The 16,166-nt window shown below is 41.5% G+C and overlaps 1 protein-coding gene across 1 annotated transcript in view; it reads left to right on the top strand.

Annotated features, from left to right (window-relative positions):
• The first annotated feature begins 4,990 nt into the window (after positions 1-4,990).
• The window catches only part of SLC25A21 (solute carrier family 25 member 21), a 543,805-nt gene continuing 532,629 nt past the window's right edge, over positions 4,991-16,166 (top strand). Inside the window, exon 1 of the mRNA XM_080641810.1 lies at positions 4,991-6,564. Coding sequence (XP_080497936.1) covers positions 6,495-6,564 — 70 coding nt within the window. The 5' untranslated portion in view covers positions 4,991-6,494. The remainder of the gene's footprint in view (positions 6,565-16,166) is intronic.

Below are 16,166 nucleotides of genomic sequence, written 5' to 3'. Positions count from 1 at the left end.
GAAATGGTCAGATATTTAAGTTCAGTAGAATATTGGGGTTCCTGAAGGTTTAATTTCCAGCCACTCTGCAAACTGATAAATCAATAATTTAATTATATAGTTCTCAACCAAGACCACCTAAATAAATCAATAATTTAAAAATATAAGCTTGACCAGAGAGAAGGGAGTGTGGGGTTATAATATAAGGTAAAGGAGGGATAAATGATGCTGGAAGGAGACTTGACTTGGTGAGGTAAACACACAATATATAGATGATGTACTATAGAATTGTATACCTGAAACCTGTGTAATTTTATTAACCAACTAGAGGCCCGGTGCACAAAACTTGTGCACTCGGGGCGGGGGGTCCCTCAGGTACACCTGCACCCTCTCAGTCCGGGAGCCCTTGGGGGAGCAGGCCTAAGCTGGCAGTCGGACATCCTTAGCGCTGCCATGGAGGCTGGAGGCTCCCGCCACAGCCGCTGCACTCGCCAGCCGTGAGCCCGGCTCAGGGCTTCTGGCTGAGCCACACTCCCCCTGTGGGAGCACACTGACCACCAGGGGGCAGCTCCTGCATTGAGCATCTGCCCCCTGGTGGTCAGTGTATGCCATAGCGACCAGTCGTTCCACCGCTTGGTCGATTTGCATATTAGCCTTTTATTATATAGGATTCACCCCAATAAATTTAATAAAAAATAAACTTTATACTTTAGCATTTTTCATTAATATCAGGATATTACACATTAAATAAAATTATTATTATATAAAATAATAATAATAAAAAAGAGTAATGTGATAGATTGGATCGAGTCTAGGGAAACTGAAATAGTAGGTCAAGTACATTTTATCATTTTTTCCTCAGTGCTAAACCTCCCAGCATTCCAATATTAGCCACAGCCAAATTTGGCTAAAAATAAAATATATCCTATAATCAGAGTTCTTAGCACATTGGTTATTTGTTTTTTTGTTTAATAAATCTTTATTGTTCAGATTATCACAGGTGTTCCTCTTTTTTTCCCCCATAGCTCCCCTCCACCTGATTCCCCACCCCACCCCACCTATGCCCTTACCCCCCCCCCAACTGTCTTCATCCATAGGTGTAAGATTTTTGTCCAATCTCTTCCCCCACCCCTCACACCCCCTTCCCCCTGAGAATTGTCAGTCCACTCCCTTTCTATGTCCTTGATTCTATTATATTCACCAGTCCATTCTGTTCTTCAGATTTTTTATTCACTTGATTTTTAGATTCACTTGGTAGGTATGTATTTGATGTCATTTTGTTGTTCATAATTTTTATCTTTACCTTTTTCTTCTTATTCCTCTTCTTAAAGCATACCCTTCAGCATTTCATGTAATCCTGGTTTGGTGGTGATGAACTCCTTTAGCTTTTTCTTGTCTTTGAAGCTCTTTATCTGACCTTCAACTCTGAATAATAGCTTCGCTGGGTAGAGTAATCTTGGTTGTAGGTTCTTGCTGTTCATCACTTGGAATATTTCTTGCCACTCCCTTCTGGCCTGCATAGTTTCTGTTGAGAAATCAGCTGACAGTCGTATGGGTACTCCCTTGTAGGTAACTAACCGTTTTTCTCTTGCTGCTTTCAAGATTCTCTCTTTGTCTTTTGCCCTTGGCATTTTAATTATGATGTGTCTTGGTGTGGTCCTCTTTGGATTCCTCTTGTATGGGGTTCTGTGTGCTTCCTGAACTTGTAAGTCTATTTCTTTTACCAGGTAGGGAATGTTTTCTGTCATTATTTCTTCTAATAGGTTTTCAATATTTTGCTCTCTCTCTTCTTCTGGCACCCCAAAAATTCAGATGTTGGTATGCTTAAAGTTGTCCCAGAGGCTCCTTACACTATCTTCATATTTTTGGATTATTTTTTCTTTTTGTTTTTCTGGTTGGGTGTTTTTTGTTTCCTCATATTTCAGATCTTTGGTTTGATTCTTGGGGTCCTTTGATCTACAGTTGAATTTCTGTATATTCTTTATTTCAGACAGTGTATGCTTAATTCCTGACTGGTCCTTTTCCATTTTTTTGGCATTCTCATTAAGGTCCTTGAAGGTCTCACTAAGCTTCTTGGAGGTCTCATCAAGTTTCTTGGTGGTTTTTAGAAGATTCTTGAGTAACCTTATAAATGTGGTTCTGAACTCTATGTTGTCCAGTAGTTTGCTTTCCTCCATTTCTTTCATTCGTGACATGTTTCTTTGTCTCTGCATTTTGCTGCTTCCCTGTGTTGATGGAGTGGCTTTGTGTGGTAGGTGACCTATAGGGGCCAGTAGCTCAGCCTCCCCAATCACCTGAGGTGGACGCTCTTGGTACACCCCTTTGTGGGCTGAGTGCAAAGTCTTGGTGTAGTTAAGCCTTGATTGCTATTGGTACACTGGGAGGAATTGACCTCCAGGCCAATTGGCTGTGAGGACCCTCTGTGTCTATAATGGAAGAACTGCTGTGCTGGAGACATGCTTATGGGGCAGGACTTGTTTCAGTGGGGCTTTGGTGCTCACTGAGTCTGCCTCTTGAATGTGTCACTTATGGATGTGAGGAGTTGAAATCTGGTGTCTCACACTGACCACTAGGTACACCGGCTTCTGGATCTCCAAGGAGGTGCAAGTCAGCTACTGTCTGAGGCCACCCAGCAGGAGCTGCAGCGAGAACTACAGTTTTCTCCTCTTTGCTTGGGGTTTGGAGGTTTTGGAGCTGTCTGACCCGGGCTGCAAGTTTGCTATGTTAAGCTGCAATAGGGCAGGCCATTCATATGCTAAAGCCCCTGCTTGGACCTTGGGTGGGTTTGTAGGTTGTGCAGGGCGGGGTTTCAGGGTGTCACTAGGCTAGGGCATGGCAAACAGCGATGGCTGCCAGTAAGCCGGCTCTGCATCTCCGACCGCGTCCCTGCGCCCCGTGCCCCAGCGCAGTAAACAATTATTCCTGCGCGCAGCCCCGCAAGCAAGCCACCCTCATTTTCCGACCTGATGGCAGACAGTCCAGCTTCTCCCCGTAGGAGTTTGGGTCCCCCGTGTCTCCCAGAAACTAGAGTTCAGAGTAATTGGGAGCTTGTCTCCCTTCGGGTTGAAAAAAGCAGCGCTCCCAGTCGCCCGCCACCAGCCCAATTCGCACGCCTCCGTACCTCAGCTTTTAGCGCTTGTGCACGTCTCAATGCTCTTTTCTCTTTCCTTCTAGTTGTAGAACTTCCACTCAGCCAGCTTTCCCATGGTTCTGGGTGATAGATGTTTTGTCTTTTAGTTGTAGTTTTGAAATTGTTTTGCGAGGCAGCAGTTTAGGTGTTTACCTATGCTGCCATCTTGGATCCTCTCCATTGGTTGTTGACTCTGGATTGGCACTGGGTGATTTCCAAGCTCCAGAATGTTCTTATACCTAGACTCTATCTCCTCAACTATTCTAGAGATGTAGATCTAAATTATATGATACCCAGCCTTGCTTTTTTTAACTTAAAAAGTTTGTTCTAGTCCAGGGGTGGGCAAACTTTTTGACTCGAGGGCCACAATGGGTTCTTAAACTGGACCGGAGGGCTGGAACAAAAGCATGGATGGAGAGTTTGTGTGAACTAATATAAATTCAAAGTAAAGGAGCGGAGGGGAGAGCAAGAGAACCGGATAGAACAGCCGGATCCGGCCCGCGGGCCATAGTTTGCCCACGGCTGTTCTAGTCAGAGGTTAAAAAGAGGTAGCAATTTTCTTACAGGGTATTTGGAAGGATGTCTGAGAATTCATAGGGTTCTTGAGAGATTGAGGGTTTAGTGAGATCACAAGCATGCGTCTACCTCCTCTGGATAAAATTCAGAGATTAAGGTACTCATGGAAATAATAGATAATGTAAAAAGGGTGAGTTTAAATCTTGACCTGGGAGTATTATTGTATTTCATGAAACAATCTAGGGAAGGTAAAATTTTACTTACATTGCAATGTGGTTGGATCTCCTCCATTAGATTATATGCTCCATGAGGGATTTTTTAAAAAATGTATTTTTTTATTGATTTTAGAGAGGAAGAGAGATAAACATCAATGATGAGAATCATTGACTGCCTGCCTTCTGCATGCCCCCCACTGGGGATTGAGCCTGAAATCCAAACCTGGGCATGTGCTCTGACCAGGAATGGAACTGTGACCACCTGGTTCATAGGTTAACACTGGCCGGGCTCTAGGAGGGATTTTAACTATTACATTGCTATATTACTAGCACATAGGAAAGTGCTGAAATTTAGTCAGCCCCCAATTAATTCAATATATAATTTGGTTCAGTGTGTGCCGGGGGGTTTAACAGTTGTGACAATTTTTTTAACTTAAAAAATTCCCTACTTATATATGAATACATAAAGTTAATTTGGGGGAATTTAATTATTTTAGGTTTCTGTGTGATGGAATGTAGTTTGGTCTGTTAATATTTAAATAGTACAATCCAATTGCTATTAGAAGAGAGAATCCTGGAATTGAATTCTAGCTGTACTATTAATTAATTGTGATCTTGGGAAATTCATTTTCTCATTGGAACATAAGGACAATGTTTTCTATGAGTTCTGAATTTTTGATTTTAGGACTTATATATAAGAGGATCTCAATATTTATTGAATAAGTGATTCTATATTACACTCAAGACCTATTTAATTAGTAAAAGACTGACATATTGCTCAAAAGCTTTACTTCATCTATATAGGACACATTTCTGAAAACAATTTCTTGGTAAACATTTCAAGCTTAGTAATTTTAATAAAAAATATAAGCAAATATGAGAAACTTTATTTTTGCATATGTCACCACATAAGCAACAAGTCTTTCCAATTTATCACTTTAAATTTTCCAGTTAGATATCATGATTAACAGCTTTTAACAGCTCAGCCCAAGAAAGAAAAACAACGTATGAACAAGTTTTTGTATTTTGTGCATTTAATTAGAAATCATTTATATTAAATTGAACCACACTATATTACTGATATTCAATGGTTTTGGCCTTCAGAAATGGCAATTTTATATGGTTCAAACTACATATATTTAGTATTATATACTGTGTTTAAGAAATATAATAGAGGTACCAAAGTTTCTTGTTTTCCTTTTACTTGTATCATCTCCTCCTGCCTAATATTTTTCTAAAATTTTATTTTTTCTTTTAATTTTATTTTGTATTGGTTTCAGATATACAGCTTAGTGGTTATACTTTACATAATGTTCCCTTTTATATTTCCAGTACCCCAACTGGCACCATATACAGTTATCACAATTTATTGACTATATTTCCTGTACTTTACCTAATTCTCTGTTATTATTTTGTAACTACCAGTTTGTGCTTCTAGTCCCTTCACCTCTTTCACCTAGTGCACTCTGGCAACCACCAGTTCTCTCTCTGTGTCTGTTTCAATTTTGTTAATTTTGTTCTTTAAATTTCACCTATGAGTAAAATCATATGGTATTTGTCTTTCTCTAATTTATTTCACTGAGCATAATACCCTTTAAGTCCATTAAAATTTTAGAATCTGTTTTTCTCCTGCGTAGCATTTGAAGTTGTGGTTTTAGTAAATTAGTATTTCTTTTTTTGTCAAGTATCCTGAAGAGTTAGCATGAATAATTAAACTTTTTATGGAGAATACACTGGTAGTTCCTTAATGTTCTTTATTTAGGTCAGTGGTTCACAAACTTTAGTGTTCATAACAATCACTGGAAAACACAGGTTACTAAAACACAGGTTTCTGCGTCCTATATCCAGAGATTCTGGTGCAGTAGGTCCCCGGGTGGAGCCATGAATTTGTCTTTCTAACAAACTCCCACATCACGTTGCTATTGCGGGGTCCTAAGATCATACTTTGAGAACCACTGGCCTTTGGGGGTACCGGAGAGACGTATTTGTAATAAGGTCTCTTTTTTGATCTTTCAGTAAAGAAAGCTCATATTGATGAGGTTTAAGATAAATTCTCTTAAGCCCAAACCATTTTTTTTTTTTTTTTTGGTATAGTACTGCATTAGTTCAATTGTAAGATAATTGCAAATTGGATTTGCTTTGAGTTAGTTGCTAACAATTTCAGGACAACTAACTGCAAGGAATTTATCCACCTGTCCCCTATTTAGAACTGCACTGTGCCCTGGCTTGCCGGGAGGAGCAAGGGTCGCCCAGCTCTGCGGCTGGAACTCCAGGCCAGGTCACTTCACTGGCATTATCAGAGGCAGCGCGTCCGGCTCCACGAACTGCAGGAGGCTCCTGATAGGGAAGCGTGTGGGCGCCACATCAGGAGACCAACCCGACCTGCTGCGGTCGGCCACCCCAACCCCGTCCGTGAGTCTTTTCTCCTCCAGGGTTCCTCGTGGAGCGGAGGAGCCAAGCGGGGAAGGAGCTCTTGGAAAGCGCAGCGGGCAGGTCGGGACCCGCGGCGATCCCGCAGCGAGTCTGCGCCCGGAGCCGCCTCACACGGAGCCTCTCGGCCCAGGACCAGCCCGGCCCGGGCTCTTTCGGTCCGAAGGCTCCGCAGGCCGGCACCGCACTCAGGCCGACGAGCTCGCCCTTCCTCTTGGCCCGCGATGTCAGCCAAGGCCGAGGCCGGCTTCGTGAAGGAGGCTTCTCGGCAGATCCTGGCCGGTGGTTCCGCAGGTAAGGCCGCCCCACCGGAGGCTAGTCGTTTTTTTATCGCTGCGTGTCCCCAAACGTTTCTCAGACAAGTCTCCAAGTTCTGCCTTCAGACAGGTCTCCAAGTTTTGCCTCCTTCCTCTCAATTCCGCGCTGCCGCGACAGCCCGAGCCGGCGGAGTGAGAGCAAAGGAGGCCGGGAGCGGCCGGTGCCCTGGGGTCAAGTGGCCCCGGCGCTCGCGCGGCCGCTCGGGGGTTCCCCGCCTCCTTGGTTCCTAGGCTGAAAAGCAAGGTAGGCAGCCGCAAGGCCTGCAGCTTTGAGGAGGCCTTTTTGCCTAGGTGGTTGTTTTAGTTGAAACGATACAATTTCTGTCAGACTTAGTTTTGCTCTCAATTGTAGCCTCTTTCTACAGAGTTTATTCAGATCTTGCATAACTCCGACCTCTCATTAAAATGTGTACCTCAGGACTCCACAGGTCTTCTTATTGCATACTGTGCTTGCTTGGGGCTATTCGTGCCTTACATAGGCATATTAAAATTAAATGCATATGTTAACACATATAAACACCTTTGATAGATTGGGCTCACATTAATTTATGGAGAGTTATGCTGTGTGCAAAAAAACATTCAGAAAAAAAATGTGATACTAATCATGGAAATAATTGCTAAGAGTGGCTAGAGAAAGTTACCCATGAAATTATGTTATATGAACATATTTTAAAGATATTTAAAAATATAAATTATGACTTGATTGAAAATTAATCTTATATATTGTGGTGCATTTTATTATAAATGTAAAAATAATTACTGTAATTCATTCATCACCATAAAACATTTATATAAAGGTAGATATTCGTTTAATAAATTATAGTAACTCTAATAAATCATATTAAAGCAATGACCTTTCACTAGTAAAATTTATTTTCAAATGAATTTGGGCTTTTCATAAGGAACCACTACAAATTATGACCACTTTTCATTATGTCATGAACTACTTGCACCTCAGAGGTACAACAAGTGGCCAGATGTATCACTTACAATCTGTACATTTCATAAAGATGATATTTCATTAATATGGCAATCAGGACATGAGTTTATTATTTGTAACTGTTATGCCTATCCATTCTTATGATGTCAGTGACTCCACTGTCTACTTTTTTGTTATTTTTCTGTAGTGATGGTGAATTTGCACAAACTTATTCACCATTTTGGTCAAATTCCACAATATTCAAGACTAGCAGCTGCCCCTGACTCACTTGATTCAGAGTCCATGATCCTGACCAAAACAAAACAAAACAAAACAAAACAAAACAAAACAAAACAAAACAAAAACAACTCAGCTGGCCAAATAGGAAAGTGAAGTTAATTGGTAAGCTTACTAAAATATGACTAATTCTTCACAATCATCTGTATATTGGCTTAGATGATCATACTATGTATTAGACACAGCTAAACTCAAGGGATGTTAAATGTAGATCAAACTCTAATCCTACTTAATTTGTTTTGTTGGATGATAAATATTTGGCACAAGTATAACGTGATTCCACCATGTTCTTACAATTGTAACTAATATTAATGAAAATTAATACATTTATAAGATAAATCAAACATAGCATAGTTGATTATACATTTAGTACTATGGAATTATTGATAAATGATGGGAGTAATTTACACTTTCATCACAGCAAAAAAAGAGTCACAGTTTCTTCTACTTGGCCAATAACATTTTCATTAAATTTTTTTCATGAAATTTTATATTTATTGGACTTTAATAAGTGTAGGCTAATCATATTACATATACTAGGTCAAGGGCCAAAAATAAATTAATATACTAGAGAGTTCGAATTTTAATAAATATAGGAAATGCATGTGAATCTCTAGCACTGGAGTTCTGATTACTGAAACTGTCATCAAATGCAACACCTTTGTGTGTGTGTGTGTGTGTGTGTGTGTGTGTGTATTATGTTATCTTTTTTTTAAAAAATATATTTTATTGATATTTTACAGAGAGGAAGGGAGAGGGATAGAGAGCTAGAAACATCGATGAGAGAGAAACATCGATCAGCTGCCTCCTGCACACCTCCCACTGGAGATGTGCCCGCAACCAAGGTACATGCCCTTGACCGGAATCGAACCCGGGACCCTTCAGTCCGCAGGCCGACGCTCTTTCCACTGAGCCAAACCGGTTTCGGCAGTATTATGTTATCTTTTGATGATAAAGGCTAAAAAATGCATTCTGGATTTCTTTTTTTTAAAAAAAACATGTTCTTTATTGATTTTAGAGAGAGAGGAAGGCAAAGGGATAAGAGAGATAGCAACATCTATGAGAAACATCAATTGGCTGCCTTCTACATGCCCCCACTGGGGATTGAAACACAACCCGGAACTGGTTCGAGGGAATCGAACTGGCAACCTCTTGATTCATGGGTTGATGCTCAACCCCTGAGCCACCCCAGCTGGGCAAAGCTTAAGGTTCCACTGAGATTGGATTTCTTACGGGGAAAGAAAAAGTAGCTGGGGAGGTTTATTAGAGAAATACCAGCATACCTCATGGCATTCAGGTCTGGGATGCATTCCTGGAACAGATTGGAATTAGGAGCTGGGCCACTGAGGGGAACTCAGAAGGTGAATGAATTCTTGCCATCTCTTCCTTTTTCTCTTTGTCAAATGGCAGCAAGGTGGTGGATAATAATAGGGTCACACGTAATATTACTACAGCTGTTAGGATGACTTGCTATACTTCCATAGATTTGCCCAGTGAGGAGTAAACGTGCCCAAATGGACTCAGACAGTTAATTACTTACACAGACAGCAAAAGCAAGTCATTATGGTGTCAGTTCCCTGTGTCCCTTATTCCACAGATAACACCAAAGTGAACTGGCCAGATGATAGGCTGTATGAGCAGTGGGCCCCTCAGAACCACAGCCATGCAGTTTTATAGACTTACACTGAAGTCTGTAGCTTTATTCTAAGTGGGAGTGAGGTGGAAATTCTTGTGCTCAACTGAAATTAGGGAGATCTATGAGAAATGGCCTTGTGGCAGCCTTCCATAAGATAATGGGAGAAACAGCCTCAGCAGCTCCTCAGCAGGCTGCTAATCCTCTCTCACGCTAGGAGAAATCCCGGGGCATTCTGCCAAGACTCGGGTCCGACTGTGACTGTGTAAGCCTTGCCTACATGGTCTGTGTGGAGAGGTGCAAGGTTGTCCACGTGCCATGCTGGGGTTTTCATCAGTCTTTTTTCTGCTGTTGTCTGCTTCTCAATCCATGTGGCAGAAGGTGTTCCCCAATAGCTCCTGAGCTTACATGCTCTTGATTTCTGTAGAGAGAGCAAGAGACTGGTTTTCCATTTTTCAGTTCTAGTGTAAAATCTTGAGGAAAGACTCAAAATAACCCAGTACTGGTCTGGGACCCGCCTCTGCACCAATCAAATATAGCCAATGCCCATGTGGATGGTTGGGATGGGACCTGAAGGAAATTATTTTCCAGAGAAGCTACACACATCATGAGATGTACAATAGGTATCTTATAATGATATAAGCTTATGTTTTATTAAAATATGGTTTGTAATATTTGTAATTAAAAGACCAAAGAGATTGATGTACTGACAGTTGCTTGGACAATACGAATCTTGAGTTTGTAGTTTGTATCTAGGTATTATACCCAGATATTGTTGCCAATGGCAACTTTGTTTTATAGGATAAAAGGTGTGCTCAAGATAAGTCAATATGTATTGGAGTTTTATAGACTTCTAGTCTGCATTCTCAGCTTCAAGTAGTAGCATCTGAATCATAAGCCAATGATGAGAATTTCAGGAAGATCACCAAGGCCTAACAATGTAGAGGGGTTAAGGATGAAAATGAGAAGAGGCCACTGGGATAGACCCTGGTACCCAGTGTGGTCCTGAGATAAGCATCAGGGGCATGGTAGCCCCTGAAAACTTGTTAAAAATGTAGGGTCTCGGGCCTCACTAAGACCTACCATATCAGAATCTGCATTTTAGAAAGGTCCCCAAACCTTTAGAAAGGTTTTTATTTCCAAGTTTTAGAAGCACTGCATTAGAAGACCTTTGAGTAAAGAAGCCCACAGGGTGGGAGTCAGATTGCAGAGGGTTTCAAGTTAAATTTCTTGATTTTTATTGCTGACCAGAGAGAGTAGAATGAATTCTGGATGCCTTATTATGTGCCCTCAATTTAGCTTTCAGGTTTATTTTTACCCCTTTCCTACACATTCCATTTGGTTTCTGCTAAATATATCTGCTAACCATACTTGAATATTCCACCTTTATTCCCAATGCCTGGAAATGTCTTCCCCTTGTTTTCTCTACCTATTGAAATCCTATCCATTTTCCAAGGCTTAGCTAGAAAACTATTTTCTGCATAAATGTTTCCCAGATGGCCTCTGCAGCCCCATCCAGCTTTAACATTCTCATTAACATCTGAATGGTGCAAATAATAAAAAGTGGCTAACATTTATTGTGTTAATAGTAAATGCCAGACCCAGTTCTAAGCTTTACATGTATTAACATTTTTTAATCCTTACCTCAGCTCCAGGATGGAGAAACCAATGTACTGAGGGTCTAATTAACTTGCCTATGTATGGTTGCACAAGTATGCAACTGTTTCTGTAGAAAATCAGGATAGGAGAGGTACTAGGAGAATATTATTCCTATTGACAGACATTTTTAGAAGTTGGAGAGATCAAGTCAAGTATGCTATCCCTTATTATCTCTATCTCTTATTAGTTTGCATCCCTTAGGACAGTGGTCGGCAAACTCATTAGTCAACAGAGCCAAATATCAACAGTACAACGATTGAAATTTCTTTTGAGAGCCAAAAACCGACTTCTGCGCATGGGCCACGAAGTTTCAATCGCACTGTACGTGTGCGCCTGCACGTGGTATTTTGTGGAAGAGCCACACTCAAGGGGCCAAAGAGCCACAGGTGGCTCACGAGCTGCAGTTTACCGACCACTGCCTTAGGAGAACTTTTATCTACAAATGCAATCCTTATAGTCTTCCTGCTAAATAGTATCTTGCTCTGTCCAAATAGTTTCATGTGTGTGGGCACAAATTAGCTTTTAGCCAAAAGAAAATTCTCAGTCCATCCAGGGACTCTATGTGCAGTTGAGCAGATAGATGGTTGCCTGCAAAAGGACTCTGGCCACTGGAGCAAGTGGGAACTGAAATCTAGCCCATGCTTTAATTCATCATATGTGTAAACCAGAGCAGAGATGTATCTACCTGCGGGGCAGGGGGACACACACCTTTTTCTATTTCTCACAAAGACCCCAAATGGATTGGCAGCAAACCTGATAGCAACACTGACTGAATTTACCCAAATTTACTAGAGCTTCCAAGGTCCCTGAGTCTCAAACCCCCTCCCCTCTCAGACCCCACACCATTACACCGTCTGCTCATCAGCAGGGCTCCAGAAGGTTCTCTTTTTTAAATATATTTTATTGATATTTTACAGAGAGGAAGGGAGAGGGATAGAGAGCTAGAAACATCAATGAGAGAGAAACATCGATCAGCTGCCTCCTGCACACCTCTCACTGGGGATATACCCGCAACCAAGGTACATGCCCTTGACCGGAATCGAACCTGGGACCCTTCAGTCCGCAGGCCGACGCTCTATCCACTGAGCCAAACCGGTTTTGGCCAGAAGGTTCTCATTTATGCATGTCTCTTCCTTGGAGCCAGGAACACAGCTCCCCTCAGTCCCTCCTATGGTCCCTAATGACCAGTTTGGGCTCTTCCATGTGTTTCCAAAGCTCATGGAGTTCTTATCTCATGTCATGTAGGATCCTTTTAGGCTCATTCAGATGTCATAAGGCTTTTGCACCCAACTTCAGAGTCTCCTAGGGTCTTTGCTGAAGTCCCCTCGGACCTCTGAGAAACCCTGCTCTTACCAGGAGTTGTCAGGCTCCTTCCTGCAGGCATGCCAGGCCCTGTCCATGCTGAGTCCCCTTCCACAGTGGCATTTCTAGGACCCTTCTCCTCTTGCCTCCCAGAATCTTATGCTCATACTAGAGGCCTGGTGCACCAATTCGTGCATGGGTGGGACCCCTCTGGGTGAGTCCTGCGTCTGATGCCCTCCCAAGGGGAGCGGCCTGTGGTATTGGGCTGAAACCAGCTCTCCGACATCCCATGAGGGATCCCAGATTGCGAGAGGGCACAGGCCAGGCCGAGGGACCCCACCAGTGCACAATTGGGGCGGGGAGGAACGCGGGAGGTTGGCCAGCCAAGGAGGGGCCATGGGAGGGCTCCAGGGCCCATCTCGCTTAGTCCTGATTGGCTGGACTCCAGCAGCAAGCTAACATAGTGGTCGGAGTGTCTGCCCCCTGGTGGTCAGTGCATGTCATAGTGACTGGTTGGCCAGTCGACTGTCTGCCCCCTGGTGGTCAGTGCATGTCATAACGAGTGGTTGAGAGGCCTTAGCATATCATTAGCATATTACGCTTTGATTGGTTGAAAGTTGAACTGTCACGGGACAACTGGACACTTAGCATATTAGGCTTTTATTATATAGGATTTCTTGAAGTCTGTAAGTTCCATTCAGAATGTTTTCTAGAACATTCCCCCTCCATATATCATTTACATGATCACTGTGCTGACAGGACACTGATTTATTTTTCACAATATACAGGCTACTTGTTTCCTCCTCTCCAGCCTCCCCTAGTTCCCTGTATCTTGTAGGTACACACCCCAGTGCGTCTTCAATCACTCTCTCTATATTCTGCAAGCAAGTTTTCCAATTTGCATTAGACACAGTTCCAAGTACTTTGTACAGTTTATCTCATTAATCACTTTCAAGGGGTCAAATGAGAAAGTGAAGTGAAAGACCTGTTTGGGGGGAGGGAACTGTGGGCTTCATGGATAGGCTTCTGGGAGAATAGCTATTGAGAGTATATGTGAAATGTGTATTGTACTGATGGGAAAGAGTTCCAGGCTTTCAATCTAAAAAGGTTACTGTAAAAGGCATAAGATATTTTTAAAACTTATTTCTTAAACTCCTGATCGTATATATCTTCATTTTCACAAGATTTCTATCTTTTCTTACCCAAACCCATGATAATTAAAATGCAGTTAAAAGTAATGCCTTAACAGTCAGTATGCATACTAGTAGATTTTAATTTGGACTAGGTAATAAAAGGGCTGATGCACCGGGGGGTAATCAAGGTTAAAATTTTGATCAAGGAAATTTCTTTTTTAGAATGGGTGCAAAGGGGACACACATGTGATTTGGATAAATGGCACCTTTGGAAATTTGGGATTTGGGAAACTGCAATTGTTTGATAATAAATAGCAGGTTGTAGTGAAACAGGTGAGCCTTTATGACACATCAAAGGGAGGCTGGAACCCATTATCTGGGTAATTAGGGAGGAAAAATTCCCCTTATTTCAACCACATAGGAGGAAGCAACTCTACGGCTCAAATTAATTATAAAATACCTTTAAGGGATGTGTTTTAAGTAAAATGTAGTCTTATCTTTTTTAAAGAAAGATCTCAAAAATTTGAACTTAAGAACAAATAAAATATGAATTGCATAACCACATTTCAAATGATTTCTTATTTTACTGTCCTTAATTGAATGACATATTAAATATATAAGTATAGTAAATGGGTACATGATTCAGTTGACATGAAACAACTTCTACACATTTTAGAAAAACCTTATTAAAGCAGCCCTTTCTCACCTACCCCCTGCTGCACTCTCCCACCCTATTCTTGACTACGATATCTCAGAGCAACAAGAACCTGGTGTTTTAGGTACACCACAGTAGGTACTCAGAAACATTTGTTGACTGTATAAATGAATAAATATCAGAAGCACAAGCTACAGAATATTATTTTTAGGGTTCATCAGACAACCGATACTTGCAACATGCTTTCTTTCAACAATATTTTCTTTCATTGTAATAATTCAGTAAACAAAGTAAAAAAAAATACCTTCAGGTCTAAAATCTCTGCCATATTCTGAGAGAGGCCCATGGTAATTTTTTTAAATTTATGCATCATTTTTCATTCCAGGACCCCGAAATGAAAAGAGATATACAAATTATTTTCAAATGTCATTATGATTAAAGTAGGTGGTATCTTAACATGGCAACGAATGAAACAGGATTTCTTATAATTATTCTAGATTTTAACTGATTTTTTCTCACCAATTGTCTTTTCCTTTTAGATTCCTTTGTGTTTGTGTCAGTTATTTCCATACTTTATTGTGATCATGTTTTATGCTCATTGTAAGCATTCAGTTAGGTCTGTATCTTGCTTGTTATCAGTAGTCCTTGTATTCATTTACTAGGGCTGTTCAAACAATGTTCCACAAACTGGGTGGCTTATAATGCGAGAACTTTATTGCCTCACAGTTCTGGAGACTACAGGTCTGAAATCAAAGTATGGGTAGGGCTGGCTCTTCTGGAGGCACTGAGGGAGAATGTGTTCCATGCCCCTCTTCTGGCTTTCAGCAGTTGCCAACAATCCTCTTGTTCTTTGGCTGTTGTCACTTGGCTTTCTCTCGCTATTTGTCTCTGTGTCTGTATCCAAATTACCTTCTTCTTATGAGGACACCACTCATCGGACTGGGGCCTACTCTAGTAATCCACTATTAGCTCATCTTAACCTGATTACTTCTTCAGAGACCCTATTTCCAAATAAGGTCACATTCGTAGATACCAGAGGTTAGGACTTGAGCATCTTTTTGGGGGACACAACTCAATTGTATTTTTCTTTTCATATTGTGTTTCTCATATTCACATCACATAACTCAAGCTATGGTCCTGTGTTTCTTTTCCTTTCAATGTAAAACTTTGTGAAAAGTTTCTCACTCAGTTTTCAACCCAATGCAATTGGCATATCTGACTTTACCTTTCTGCTGAAACTATTAACTACTGGTTTTCATTCCTAATTTTACTTAATGTTTGTGGAATTTCACATCTCTGACCAATTTTTCTTTTTAAAGTTGTCTCTGCTATTGACTTTTACCCCCTTTTTCTATCTCATCACTTTTTTTATTGTCTCTCTTCTTTCCATTTCCTCAAAAATTGATGTTCAAGATGGTGAAGTAGGTAAACACTGTGCTTACCTCCTCCCATGACCACATCAAACTTATAAGTAAACTACGGAACAATCATCATTCAGAACTGCCTGAAATCTAGCTGAACAGAATCCTACAACTAAGGATATAAAGAAAAAGCCACATTGAGACTGGTAAGAGGGGTGAAGACTAATGGGCTGGTCCCACAACCACATGTGGCAGATAAAAATTGCGAGGATTATCTTGGCTGTGCAGGTGCCCCCCTGAGGAGCCAGGGATCTCATTCCCCACCGAACCCCCCGGCCCAGGGTTCCAGTGTCAGGAAGAGAAGTCCCCATAACTTGTAGCTGTGAAAACCAAGGAGGCTGAGATGGTGGCTGAGTGAGACTGAAGGCTGCTGAACTCCCAGGCATTCCTCTTAAAGGGCTCACACATGGACTTTATTTAAACTCACTGGTTCTGAGCTCCAGCACAGGAGCAGCAGCTCAAAGTCACCAGAGACATATGAGGAGGAACTGAAGTGTCTAGCTTTGGGGTGAGGGCTGGAGAGGCAACTTTCTTCCAGACAGACATGCTGGCTGAGGTCA

Source organism: Plecotus auritus, assembly GCF_963455305.1.
Source record: "Plecotus auritus genome assembly, chromosome: 1".
In the NCBI taxonomy this organism is placed as follows: Eukaryota; Metazoa; Chordata; class Mammalia; order Chiroptera; family Vespertilionidae; genus Plecotus; species Plecotus auritus.
The sequence above is the reverse complement of the archived record's forward strand: the minus strand, read 5'-3'. Positions and strand labels throughout refer to the sequence as shown.